The sequence below is a fragment of the Onychomys torridus genome, chromosome 12 (assembly GCF_903995425.1).
Source record: "Onychomys torridus chromosome 12, mOncTor1.1, whole genome shotgun sequence".
Lineage (NCBI taxonomy): Eukaryota > Metazoa > Chordata > Mammalia > Rodentia > Cricetidae > Onychomys > Onychomys torridus.
The window spans coordinates 14,190,805-14,205,468 of record NC_050454.1 but is presented as its reverse complement, the minus strand read 5'-3'; the positions used below and the strand labels follow the sequence as shown (position 1 = coordinate 14,205,468).

Sequence of the window (14,664 nt, the reverse complement as noted above, 5' to 3'; positions counted from 1 at the left end):
CCCAACTTTCCACTCTGTGTAATGAGGTATTTCTTCCCGGGAGATGGCCTTCACCACAGTGACGGCTCTCCTCTATTTTAAACCTCTCAGGCAGATGTCATCCCCTATACCTCAAGCAAGCACGAGGCGATGGGGGTGGGAGCGCTTCCTGCGGTGGGAGAACCCAGAAGGTTCTTTTCCTAATGAGCAGTGAGCTACTTTTTCCGGTTGCCAGACAACTTAACCATCCCAGGGCGGTGAGCCAATCTACAGACGGGAAGGCGGCTGGGAAGACACACCTCCGAGGGGAGCTGCCCGGGACAGCAGGCCTGCATGCTCCGTCACGTTCCCACGTGGAGTGGGGCGCGCTGGGTGGGTTGCGGCGTGCGAGAGGCCAAGGGACCTCAGCGTGCGCTCCCCGCCTCGGGTGAGCATCGCAGACGTGTGCGGGCCACGCACCACGGAAGTGCTCTCTGCCAGGTCCGAGCTGTCACTCAGCAGCACACCATCTTCCGGAGCTACAGGAAAGAGAGGGCAGGTAAATGCAGGGACAAGGACTTTTAGCTTCACCTTTTGGGCCACTGGAGTTCAGAGGCTTCCCTGAAGCTCTCTTTACCTGCGACCAGAGGGCTGACACCTCTCTGTTTGGGTGTCCTGAATGTCACCATAGGGACTGTTACCCCAGCCAAAGGATCCAGAATACTGGATTTTTGCTCAGTGATACATTATAACAATCAGATTTATCAGTGAAGTTGGTGGCAAGTTCAGGGCCTGGCCTGTGGAGTATCAGTCACCATGGATCAAAAAATAGCACGGGGGGTGAGGATTTAGCTCAGTGGTAGAGCACTTGCCTAGTAAGGCCCTGGGTTCGATCCTCAGCTCAAAAAAAAAAAAAAAAAAAAAGTACGGATGCTGGGTGGAGGTAGAGAATGCCTTTAATCCCAGCATTTGGGAGGCAGAGACAGGTGGATCTCTGTAAGTTCGAGGCCAGCCTGATCCACAAAATGAGTTCTAGAAGTCAGGGCTGTTGCACAGAGAAACCCTGCCTCAAACAACAATAACAAGAAGAAGATACTAGTATATAACTTGATAATTCCAAGACAGCATGTCTCCATATAAGTGTCCCCAAACAATCATAGAGACACTATTAATAATAGTGCATCCCTGATGGAATATTATTCAAGACAGATACATGCTTGATGAATCCTGAAGGCATGTAAAAGTAAATACACAAAAGGCCATGTATGGTATGATTGCTTTCGCAGGAAATGTCCAGAAGTTCTGCGATTAGAAGGCACTGGGGTTTGGAGCAGGCTATACCATGGGAGGGTGTGGACACAGAAGGCCCCAAGTTCTATTTGACAGAAGGGGAAGTGACATCAAAAGCTTGTAGTAGGAGAGCTTCTCTCCAGCCCCCGCCAAGCTCTATTAGTCCAACAACCCACTTATAAAATAAACACAGACTTTCATATTATTTAAACTGCTTGGCCATTAGCTCAGGCCTACCATTGTCTAGCTCTTACTCTTATATTTAGCCCATTTCTATTAATCTATACTTTGCCACGTGGCTCGTGGCTTACCAGTACATTACATCTTGTCATGGCAGCGGCTGGCCATATCTCTCTGCCTTTGCCTTCCACTTCCCAGAATTCTCCTCTCTCCCTGTCCCGCCTATACTTCCTGCCTGGCTACTGGCCAATCAGCATTTTATTTACACAGAGTGATATCCACAACAAAAGCTCCTTAGACATGGGGTTGGGAAGACGGCCCGTCAGTAAAAGCACTTGCTTTGCAAGCATGAGGACCCAAGTTCAGTCCTCAGCACTCACATTAAAAGCCGAGCATGGCGGCATGCTCCTGGAAGCTCCACACTAGGGACACGGGGACAGCCTTATTATGATCCCCAAGTCTAAGGGACAGACTTGTCTAACATTAAAGTGGATTGCTTTTGGGGTTCAACACCGAAGGCTGATGGCTGGCCTCCATTTACATATGTGCACTTGGGCACCCACACACATGTGTGTGCATATACATACACCACAGAAAAAGAGTTGAGATGTACCAGATAAAAAGGATGGGACATGCAGGCATATTTGTAGTAACCAGCTAAGAGAATGGCCTGGGACCAGTAAAATTACTTTCCTAATGCAGGCTTTAGAAGATCAAAGAACCAGACACATCCTAAGTCCCTGTGGTAGACTTCCATACAATAAGAACTCACTTGAGTGTCCTCCACGTGGTGCTGCAGAATCCAGACTTTCTGAGGAAGATGTGGATGAAGACTCTGAGGAACTCTTCCCACCCAACCTTGAGCCCCCATCTTGGGGCTGTTGTGCAGTGTGTGAGAACTGAGTCAAAGTCCGAGTGCTCCCAGCTTCTGGATGCAAAACAGAGCTTTCTGCTGGATCTGTAGACGTTTTGCTCTTGGTGGGGAACCACTGTTCTGTGTGCTCTCCACCACCCATGGAGGGAACTGACCTAAACGCCAGTTCAGTCAGAGGCACGGCACTTCCATTTCCTGCTTCCGAGGTGCTGGCAAGCTGACGTCCCCCAAAGGCTGTAAGATATTGGGGCGGGAGGGGGGGTCATTAGTGGACCTGGAAAAGATGCTTAACAACTAAGATGCCATTCCCTCTAAGGCAAGCTTCCCTCTGCCAAGGAATCTTGGACAGTGTTTATATGGGTCACCTTACAAGCATCACCATGTTCTAAATTTTTTCACAAATTATTGGATGTCAGCAATATAACAATATTAAAAATTAAAGTTGTTAGCAGGAGACCTGAGGACAGCATGGGCAAAGAGTAATTTATAGGCTTCCGTGTTTCTCTCTGTCCCTTGAAAAGCAGCTCAAGGAAGGGGTCCTGACATCCAACAAGTTCAATGTGCATAAACATTGTAGGTGGAGTGTTTTTCTAAAACAACAGCTGGAATACTGATAAACATTCTTCTACTTCTGATGTGTAATAAAATAAACTATAAGGAGTAAGCCAAACTATGATTTGGGAAATAGATTTATGCCTGACAACTTATTTATAAAGATGACCTATACACAAAATCACTGAAGCCAGCTGTCAAGAGCGGGTCAACGTCTCACTTTGCAGATGACATTGTAGGATGAAGATGGGCCGAACCGTGAGAGCCCCGGAGCTGAGGTCTCCACTCTGCTCAGTAAGCTGTGTTTGCTTTACTTAAGCCTGTCGGGTCTTGGTGTTCTCATCTAAGGGATGGCACTTGTCCACACCCCAAGATCAAAATGCAATTGTGTGACATGGCAGAAAGGATCTGATGTCATTAAGGACACACTTTTCTTTGGAGACTGCAAATGGTCTTGAGGAGACCCCCAAAGAACATCCAACTCTACCAAATGTCCACAAGTCAAATAAAGGCGAACTACTCACTTTGCCAGTGCATGGATGGAAGTCCAAATCCATTTTCTGTAGATGGCCCCATGCCTTCTCCATCTCCCAGACTCTCAGTTAGTCCACTGTTTGTCCTTGAGTCAACCACAGAAGGTGCAGAATGGACTGAAGCTGAGGTTATGGCAATTCTAGAGTGCTCAGGGAAGCTCTCTGTCTCATTTATAGGCTCCATACTGACAGTCAAAGACCGGAGCATTCTTAGGACACCATTAGTGAATGTGTTGGTGACGTGTGTACTCTTTGTCTGGGTGACTGATGGGCTTTGGAGAGCAGTGGAGTTGTTAAAATTCTTTATGCTTCCAGAAGCTAAAACAGAAGAAAATGTGCTTCAAAACTACTGGAATGGCTAAGAAAATCAGGATTCTATCTAGGTACAAATAATGCTTATTACATTTGATACATGAATCTGAATAGCATAGATGTAATAAAAAGCAGACACTTGTATCATGCTGATACACACCAGTCCAACTAGGGGTCCCTCCTTCTCTTTCTCCTCTGAGTCCCACAGTGCTGGCTACAGACACAGATCACTCACCATACACAAGTTACATTTTCTTTTTCTTTGTTTTTTTTTTAAGCTGAGGATCGAACCCAGGGCCTTGCGCTTGCTAGGCAAGCACTCTACCACTGAGCTAGATCCCCAGTCCCCTTTTTTGGGGGGAGGCAGAGGCGGGTGGATCTCTGTGAGTTCGAGGCCAGCCTGGTCTACCAAGTGAGTTCCAGGAAAGGTGCAAAGCTACACAGAGAAACCCTGTCTCAAAAAAAAACGAAAAAAAAAAAAAAGTTACATTTTCTATGCAAGCAAAAAGGAAACAGGAGAGGCTCAGACGAAGAAATAATCTGTCTCGTTCTCTATAGAGAAACGGCGTTCCACAGCGCAGGAATTCCACAGTCCAGGCCACCGTGATAAGACTGTTGCTGCGGTTTGTTTTTAGCACTGTAATCCTTTTGTTCAAATGCCCTCATAGATTAAAATCCAGTCCACACTGTGAGCCAAGTTTGAGCCAGTACGGGGTGTGCAGCCACTCAGCCAGTACTGGGGCTCTACAGAACACAGTCAAGACATTACTGGCCTAGGACAGTAGTTCCCAACATGGTCACCACCAAAGGCTCTTTACTAGTCCCTAAATTGTGGCCACCATAAAGCTTATGCTTTGAGAAACCCTTCAAACTACACTCCTTAGCAGAACTACTAACCAACAGGAGAATGTATTATGGCTCTGGGGAGTTTTATTTAATTTCACCTAAAAGCAAACAGATTTTATTATTGTAGTTACTTTATCTCACTGAGCTTTAGAGAGATGTCTCCACACCAGTGTAGTACTCCAGAGGGCACTCTAAGAGACCAAAGACTAGGCTGGGAACAGTTTTTCTGATCAGTGAAATAGATGCCCATCCTCAGACAACTAACTGTCAAGAGCCTCAAGACTTCAGTTATATGCTGTTGGTCAGAATGCATGATCTGCTCCTCACCATAGATATCTGGCCGAGAACTCCCTTCCACAGGGAGACTTTCCAAAGGTACTTAAGAACTGACCTTAGAAGGCACCTCACAGCCCCAACACCAAGGGGCTAAGGATGTCGCTCAGTGGTAGAGAGCTCACTTAGCATGTGTGAGGCCCTGAGTTCAAACGCCAGCACCACAAGATATCCTTGTTAAGGGCAAGAATAAGGTGTAGGAAAGCCTGGGGAGCAAAACAGTGGAGGCAGGGAAAGAAGGTGCTTTGCTTTCTTTTCCACTGAAAGCCAACAGCAATAAAGAGCTGTCTAGACCTATACCGCAAAAAGCTTCCAGCTGTCAATCACGGCTCCAGAAAGGGAAAAAAGGAAGCTGCCATTATAAATCGTTCTTTGAAGACCATTCTTATGTGCAGCTGTGGCCAAAAACACAAATAGATTATAGACATAGTTAGAGAGGAAGTGTGAGAAAGAAAGGGTGCCTTTTATTCTCATGCAAAACCATAGACCCCCTGACACCAGGAGCACAGACTGCTGTGTGGGTTACTGGACCTTAAGGAACACAGTCACAGGCCCAGGTTATCCACAGAGATAACAGATTAGAAAGATGTGGTGCAAAGGCATCCAGCCCTGCTGGAACACAAACAAAAGCCAAAAGCCACTTTTATATACGAGAGAAGTGATAGAGATATGGCTGTGTCCCATAAATGGTCTCCAAATTACTTTAAAACCATTTTTATTTCTAATCAACTGCATTCTGTCATTTGTTCAATATTCCCACCAAAACACAGTGGTGGGGGGTAGAGATGACTTGGCATTAAGAGTATTTACTGCTCCTTCAGAGGACCTGAGTTCGGTTTGCAGCACTCACACTAGGTGGCTCACAACTGTCTGTGACTCTGGCTCCAGAGGGTCCAACACCCTCTTCTGGCCTCTGAGGGTACCTTTACTCATGTGCAGCCCCTCAAAAGAAGCACATGTGCATGCAACTGCAAACACAACCTTAAAAACAAAACCTGCGGTGATGATTACATTGGATTCAGCTGGAAAAGCCCATGCCTGCCCATTTTGGTTAAGATTAGTAAATAAATGGCCACAGAAATACAATCACAAAGTTCACAAAAGTTGAGTTACTAAGGAAACCAGCTCTATTTCCCACAACCCCCAAGGGCTGTGCAGCACATTGCCACCCCACTCATCATGGTTGGACATGACAGCACATGCTGCAATCTTGGAAGGTGAGGCAGGGAGATCATGAGCTGGAAGCTAGCTTGGGCCACACAGCAAGTTCTAGGCCCACCTCCACTACAAAGTAAGACCCAGTCTCAAAACTAAACCCAACGGTGGCTGGAGAGACGGCTCAGCTGTTGAGAGCACTATCTGCTCTTCCAGGGGACCTGGGTTCAATTCCCAGCACCTACACGGCAGCTCACAACTGTCTGCAACTCCAGTTCCAAGGGATGTGACACCCTCACACAGACATACATGCAGGTGAAACACCAGTGTGAATAAAATAAACACATTTTATAAAAAATTCAGCAAAACAGCTACCCTGAAGTGAGCAACTGCAATGCCTTAGGCATTGTGCTAAGTGCCTTCTAGACACATCTCACTTAGTTCTCCCAGTAAAGGTGTGTAGATGCTTCTGCCAAGCAGTGCCTCTAATAAAGGAGGGACTGCTCATGATCCTACGCGGACACCTGCTGCACAGGCTGAGAGGAAACACATTGCACTTGGGATCAGTACGCTGGCACAGTGCTCACTGGATGACCACCCTGCTTGGATGGCTCCCAGGAAGCAGTCATTCGAAAATGGGAAACCTTTGGAGTTTGAACCTCAGAAAAGGCAAAAAGAAAAGAGAAGGAAGGAAAGAAGGAAGGAAAGAAGGAAGGAAGGAAGGAAGGAAGGAAGGAAGGAAGGAAGGAAGGAAGAAAGGGAGAAACAGAGACAGACAGAGAGACAAAGTGGGAGCTGGGGGGGGAGAGAGAGGAGGAACGCTCAGTTGGTGAGATGGCTCAGCAAGTACAGGCACCTGCCACCAAACCTGACAGACATCGATCTCTGTGTCCTGCAGGATGGGAAGAGAAGGACTGACTCCTGCAAGTTGTTCTCCAGCCCTAACACACTGTAGCATGTGCACTCCTCTACACAATCATCCATCCATCCATCCACCCATCCACCCATCCACCCATCCACCCATCCACCCACCCACCCACCCATCCACCCATCCACCCATCCACCCACCCACCCACCCACCCATCCACCCACCCATCCACCCATCCACCCATCCACCCATCCACCCACCCATCCACCCACCCACCCATCCATCCATCCATCAAATAAAAAAAATATAAGTAAAGATTTTAAAAACTTGTCCCACCCACTGGGACAAGGCCCGAGCTAAGCTCCTAGTCTTTCTTTCTAACAGGCCCTGGAGAGAAGGCCTGCTCACACGTTTTGCTCTCCAGGCACAGGACGACAAAAACCCCAGAGCCCCATCATCACATTGCTCAACCTTGACTATTATCCAGAACTTCCCAATAGCTGAGGCAGCTGGTGTTAGGACAAGATAGACTAAATCCAAAATCCTTCAAGTTATTAATGTTCTCTCCCTTCGCAAAGTGAAATCACCACAAAGCAATTTACCTGGACCACATCAGCTTGGCTGCCCACGGGAGAGACTTCTATAAGTCAAGACCCATTATGACGCCCCAGCTCTTACTGAGTCTTACAAAACATGTCACCTTCAGAGAACATTGGCGCCATTCTCACAAACCGGCAATGGAAAGAGTCCTTCCATAAATATTCCTCTTGGAATTACTACCCCTGAAACACTCATGCCTATGGAGTAAACCGTATGCTTACTTTGTCCAACAACAATTGCATGCTCCACCCCGCTTCCCTTTGTGCCCCCATTTCCAGGAAGCTCATACTAAATTTAGTGCTCAGTTGTGATCACACTCACACAATCCGACATACATATTTCTGCCTTGGGAAGAGCTTCCTCCCCTCCTCCCTCACCCCTGCCTTGTGTTGCTGTGTTGACAGCCCCCCCCCCGCCCCATGATCAAACAGCCATACGTGGTCATCTAAGAGACTGTGGAAAGTCTATAGAGTCCGAAGCGGGAGAGGGTGGAGAGCAATGCCTTCTGGTCTTTCTTAAACCCCTGGCTCATCTTCCTGGCCTTGCTTTGGTGCTGTAAGATGCAATTTCTGTTCAGAAACAGATTAACTCCTGGCTGTCCAGGGTGTGCAAGAGGCTGTATTGAACAGTAGTTCTCAATCTGTGGGTTGTGATCCTTTTGGGAAATTAAACGGCCCTTTCACAGGGGGTCACCTAAGACCATTAGAAAACACACAGAGATATTTACATTATGATTCAGAACGGCAGCAAATTCTATGGCTGGGGGTCACCGCAACATGTGGAACTGAATTAAAGGGTCCCAGCATTAGGAAGGTTGAGAACCACTGCTCTTGAAGGACAACTACTCAAAGAATGAGGGTCAGAGACAGGCATGGTGGCACACGCCTTTGATCCAGGCACTCGGGAGGTAGAGGTATACAGGCCTCTGTGAGTTCGAGGCCAGCCTGGTCTACCTACATATGGAGTTCCAGGCCAGCTAGGACCCTGTTAAAAAAAAAAAAAAAAAAAGAAAAAGAAAAGGAAAGAAAAAGAGGAAAACTATGAGAGTCAGTTACCTTTTAAACAAACAAATGAAGAGCAAGTCTGGTCCAGTAAAGTTAGAAATGTGGACTCCTTTCGAAGATACCACAGGCTAGGTTTAATGTATATTATTAATATTAAATGACCCTGACCAGAACCACAGTGGGCATCCCTTGGAAATGCTTCTTTTCCTTTTAGCAAAGCTGGTTGTAAATCACCAAGCCACAGAACTCAGGCTGCCCAGGGTCATAGCTTTTGTCTAATCCACCGAATGCTTATGAATAATGTTTTTTAAAAAAGATTTTTGTTGTTGTTGTTTATGCAGATGTCTGCATTTGTATGAATGTACTTGTGTGTGTCTAGAAGAGGACATCTGACCCTCTGGACCTTGAGTTACAGACAGTTGTAACTTCAGTGCGCCACCTGATGTGGGTTCTCTGGAAGAGCGGGAAGGACTCTTAACCACTGAGCCACCTCTCCAAGCCACTTACGAACCATCTTAAAAAGCAGTCCCCTGCAAACATGAGCCAAGAATTCTGTCCACACTGGACAGTGGGAACAGCACGGCAAGCCTATGCAAGAAGATTGCCCTTTCAATGGGTAGTCCAGAGAAGACCTCTGCGCTCCGTTTTTACTTTGACGACATAAACCCAAACTCCAAGTCTTGCAGAATACTTTAAGAAACCTCTGCCTTCATGGTCGGAGGAGCAGCACATAAATCCTCACCCCAAGCTGAGGTGCTATTGATAGTTGATGGTTGCTTGGGGAGGAGAGTCAGTTTTCTTTAAGAGGTGTGGTGCCTCTTAAGAGGTGCCAAGGGATGGCCCCAGAGCCATGCATTTATGGGCAGCAAGGACTGATTCATAGGGAGGGAGGGAAGACATGAAGTTAAGAAATGGCGGTGATCTGGGAGGAGTCTGGAGGAGTTGATGGTGATTATAGGAGGGGCTAAACATGGTTGAAATATGCTGAATGCATGCATGCATGGAATTCTCAAAGAATAAATAAAATGCCATATTTATCTTAAAAAACAAAAACCCCTCTGACTGAAAAGGTCTTGAAAGTGCCAACCCTGCCACTCTGTCTTGCTTCCCACAGCCCAAGGCCAGAAGCAGCCGGAACAGCACACAGAGGGGTGGTTCACACCATCTCTTTGGCTCATGGCAGGATGTGCCTCCTGGGAGAATCTGGGCACATGTGAGCCCCCAATTCTTAACTACTGAACATTGCTCTAGAAGTGTCCTCTGGAGGACGGCAGTCTCTTGGCAGGTAGGCCTCAGATGAGCTGGATGTGTGTGGCGTAGAGGCCTAGCAGAGTGGAGAAATGCTTCTCTGAGGCTGGTGCACAGGAAGCAGCCTGGCAGAACGGGACAGGGGAATCCTCTGCGGCCACAGGGCCTGCCGAAAGCCGTGCAAACACCTGTACTGGGTGGACTATTTCTTCCGAAACAATGCCAGGAAAAATTACGAACCTATTTTCTCTGCTAGCAAAGAAACTGCTTTTGCAAAAATAAACAAATGAAACTCAAACTTCCAATCAAATGGTATAACCGGTGTCCGGCTCACATTTCATTCAAGCCCCCTGGCATGTGGCCTTGCTGTAAGCACACACATCTGTCACACTTAATCTTTGTTGTATGTGTGTATAGAGAAAGCGGGGGGGGGGGGGGGGGGCAGGAGGTGGGGAACACAGCAGCCACCAGACTGGCTGCTATTTCCCTCCATATACAGTTAAGTGTATTTTGACCACGAACCTCAACGCCGAGATAAACTGCATAGACCATACTTCCACCCAAAGCACTTGGTATTGAAGGAATGGCTTTTCAATCTTCCTCTGCTCCCCCCTCGGCCTGACACAGCTAGTTACAAACATCGATTTGGGGTTACTGTGACATTGGAAGGGTGAACTGGGGATAGTAGTACTCACGTGAGGAATGGACTGAGGGAAGTGGTAGACTCTGGGTCCAAGAGAATTGCAGCCTGGAGTGCTCCTGGCCTGATGAATTTCTCTTCTGAAAAAGCATGGCTGGCTTCCCAGATTCCAGGGCAGGAAGGGAGGCATGGCTGGACCCCCCAGTGCCAGCCACTTGTGTGTGTACAGTCCCTTCTTCTGGGAGCGCCCTCGCCCTCTCCAGCAAGTCCGGGGATCCTCCGCTCTCGGTTTGAGTAACGGTGATTCTTCCTTCTGACCTGTCACTGCCAGGTGGCTGGGGAAGGCTCTCCAAGGCTGAAAGACAGACAACAATTAAAATCCCACCAGCAGCTTCCAAATGTCTCATTACCGCTACTGGGCTCAACTTCGGCTTCCACGAAACACACAGATGTGAGGAGAAGGCGGGAAGGATCACTCATTTTAGGAAAAATGAACTTCCGGAGAAACCCACCAACCAAAGACGGTCTTTTGACCTCAATCAATGGCCCTCGCCGGGGGAAGAAGTTATCAGTAATGGAGCACTCTGATGCTAAGCCTTAGACGATCTAAGAGATGGGTGTTGGACCATGAAGACGTATCCCTCACCTTCCATAAAGGGTCCCAGAATGTCCCAGAATCCAATGTATGCAGAATTCCCCACACTGGACAATCAGGCAAACCAGAGAGTAAGTATCATGTGCAGGACTTCTCTGCGGCCTCCATTCATAGATGGAACACAAAACACCTTCATACACTTCCCTTACAGAGCTGAGTGCCCCCAGTCAGACCTGTCCCAAAGGTATCAAACCGGGGAGTCACCTTCGATGGCTTCAGCCTCTTCTTTGAGGTCTTCACCAGCTATCAACCTTCCTTTGGTTGACACGGCTCTTGTGTTGTTTTTGGAGACAGAGTCTCACTATGTTGCTCTGACTGTCCTGGAACTCACTACGAAGACCAGGCTGGCCTTGAACTCACTAAGATCCACCTGCCTCTGCCTCCTGAGTGCTAGCATCATTTTTTTTAAATTTTAATTTTTGAGGTGGGGTCTCACGAAGCACGGGATGGTCTCAAACTCAAAGATGACTTTTAGCAACTTTAAAAAAAAAAAGATTTATTTTTATTTTTAGGTGTGAGTGTGTGTGCCTGTGGTAGCCAGAAGAGCATTGCATCTCCTGGAGCAGAGTACTGGTGGCTGTGAGCTGTCCAATGTGGGTGCTGTGAAGCAAAGCTGGGTCCTGTAGAAAAGTGATTTTAGCTGCTGAGCCGTCTCTTCAGCCCAAGCATGAACTTCTGATCCTCCTGCTTCCACCTCCTGAATGCTGGGATCACACACGTGGTTTATACAGTGCCAGGGACCGACTCCAGGGCTTTGTACCTGTTTGGCGGGCTCCCCCGCCCCTCCTTTGTTAAGCAATTTTTCAACACCTTCACTTGGTCAACGCTTGCTGCCTAGATGTCTACCTGGATGGTCCAGCTCACTGCAGGTCCCCTTTACTCCCATATTAGACATCTTACAGGCTGGTTGCCAGATGGCTCCTCTCTCGGACTGTTTTAACACCATCACTCCATTGTGCAAAACCCTTCAGTGAATCTTCCCAGCACACCATGTCGAAACGGCCGAGCTTGCATAGAGCTTGTCCCGACCCTGCGTAGAGCTAGCTGTCCTGCCCACTGCTCTGTAACTCTCCCAGAGAGGACTCGGGCACTGATGCCCCACAGGAAGCCCACATGTGTTTTCTCTCTTTTATCTTTGCTCACACTGGGCACCCCATTCCTGAGCTGGAGGGCCCACTCACTCAACACACGGACTTCGGCTCTCCTCACTTGGAAACCTGCTGCCTGCTCTCCACACACTGGGTTAATTAGTCTCTGAGCTTCAGTTTCCAAACCTTCAAGCAGGAATAACACGGCCTCACCGGGCTGCTGGAAGGCTTGAGGGAGCAGGCTCGTTGCTACGTCGGTGTGTGCCTAATTAGTGCCACTTTTCTTTGCCTTCGCTCTTGAGGTTGAACTGTGCTCTTAGGACTGCGGCCTCGTTTTGAAGCCCTTTGCTGAGAATATTAAGTTACCCACTGTGTGGCCTGGAGTAGCAAGAACCAGTCCAACTCCATCAAACAAAGCCTCCGCCATCCTTCCCAACCCCTGGGACTGACTGCATGGCAGGAGCCTGGGAGGAGGGAGCGGGTATGGATTTAGACTGCCTTGGAGCCTAGATGTCAAAGGACCCGCCAGGATGTTCGGCAAATCTGCACCTCCCGCTGGTCTGACTTTACAAGCTTGGCTCCGAGGAGGATTTGCCTGATGCACCCCAATGCAGAACCCCTAAATGGGCACGGTTGCTCTGGATGTGGGGTTGGGGTGGGAAGGGACAGAAAATGTGTTTTCTAGGACTGCACATACATAAATGAACATCATGACACACTCACACGAGGAGCTGCCGTGGTCGGTCAGGGCCATGGTGATCTCAGGTGAGCGTCCGGCATGCAGAACAGGGACGTTTGCTCTGCTGGAAGACCTGTTCCTCCCCTCAGCACTTGACCCAGGTAGGAAAGAGGGGTTTCCCGGGGCTCCTGAAGAACTGTGGCTCATTCGGGCAGTCTGAGCTGTCACTCCCTTTCTGGAACCTGAAGAGGGGGTGTTTCCTGGGAGGGGTTCAGTGTTGTTCCTTTCTGTCCAAAGGTTCCTTGCAGTGGCTGCAATAACAAGCAAAGGCATTAGGGAAAACTCAATGGCTTTTGAAAAGTAAACGTGAAGAAACGTTCAGCACCCCAAGTGGACTCTTGGAGGTTACTGCCAACTGCATATGACTTCTTAAAAACCCCATCTAGGGGCGCTGGGGGGATGGCTCTGCAAATAAGAACACTTGCTGCTCTTGCAGAGTCCTGGAGTCCAGCCCAGCACCCACATTGAGAGGCTCACAAATCTTTGCTCCCTAGCTTCAGGGATTCTGACGCCCTCTTCTGGCCTCCAAGAGCACATGCATACACATGCACCACACACACACACACACACACACACACACACACACACGTACACATACTAATTGAAAAATTAAATTTTTATTACCCCCCCCCATTTTTATTTTTCTTATTTGAGAATATTTTTCTTTGTGCTTAGGCTTGGAGCCTGTGGAGCCATGGGACATTCTCAGTGGGGAGTGAATGAAATCATTTCTATGTTTATAAGCCACGGCAAAAATGTTAAACCATCTGATAAGCAGAGACCCAGGCAGGCAGAATAATTATTTGTATCTAAATATAACAAAGACACAGAAAGAACAAGTTATCTTTTAGATTAGTATTGCCCACATGATTAAGTGAGAGAAACCCACAATCCACAAAACTAACTGTGGGAGCCACTTTAAAATATACATGTACGTGAAATATTTTATTTTATCCAACATGTTCAAAATATCATTCCAATGGGAACTTGATATAAGAAATATCAAAATAGTAATTGTATTTTCGTATTAAACCTTCAAGTTCGGTTCACATTTTACTGCTGCCCTCTTTATGTGTGTGGGTGTTTTGTCTTCATGTACGACTGAATATCACTTTCACATCTGGTGCCCTTGGAGGCCAGAAGAAGGCACTGGATCCCCTGGGACCAGAGTTACAGATGGCTGTGAGCGGCCATGTGCTCGCTGGGAACCAAACCCAGGTCCTCTGGAAAAGCAGCCAATGTTCATAACCACTGAGCCATCTCTCCAGCCCCTTACTGGCCATGTGTCAAGGCTTCAATAACAAGGGGTGTGACCAATGGCTCGGTTACCTGAGGTGGGTTGGGAGGTGAGTACCCCAACTGCCCTACAAGATTCTAAGAACTTTCTCAGGGGTTTATTTCCTCCGCCAGCTCCTTGAGAATGACTGTTCATGCCCTGGTTCTCTTTCCTGGAGGTGATAATGAACAGAGGTTCCCTGGAGGGGAGGGAAGCCACTCAGGCACATGGGCTCCTCTGGGGTCCCAGCCTGACAGGCAAGGCCCGCAGTAAGCTACAAGTTGGATGTGAGAAGGTATTGCCAGAGGCAGCCACGAAGTCCCTACGGTTATGAATGGCAGCGACCCACAGGGAATACTTATCTTACTCTTCCTTCTCGGCTTCGGGGGCAGTTGGCATCCCCAGAAAAGGTGAAGAGGCACTGAGGCATGAGGACGCTTTCTCAACAAAAATGACTCTCAGAGGAAATCAGAAAAAAAGGGAGTTGCAGAAAGTCAGAAGAATGCCCCAAGG

At 48.0% G+C, this 14,664-nt stretch overlaps 1 protein-coding gene across 1 annotated transcript in view; it reads right to left on the bottom strand.

Annotated features, from left to right (window-relative positions):
* The window catches only part of Heg1 (heart development protein with EGF like domains 1), a 76,506-nt gene that overhangs the window by 40,874 nt on the left and 20,968 nt on the right, over positions 1–14,664 (bottom strand). The window contains exons 2-6 of the mRNA XM_036203648.1: positions 12,860–13,126; positions 10,449–10,748; positions 3,379–3,705; positions 2,201–2,536; positions 279–497 (exon numbers count right to left, since the gene is read on the bottom strand). Coding sequence (XP_036059541.1) covers positions 279–497; positions 2,201–2,536; positions 3,379–3,705; positions 10,449–10,748; positions 12,860–13,126 — 1,449 coding nt within the window. The remainder of the gene's footprint in view (positions 1–278; positions 498–2,200; positions 2,537–3,378; positions 3,706–10,448; positions 10,749–12,859; positions 13,127–14,664) is intronic.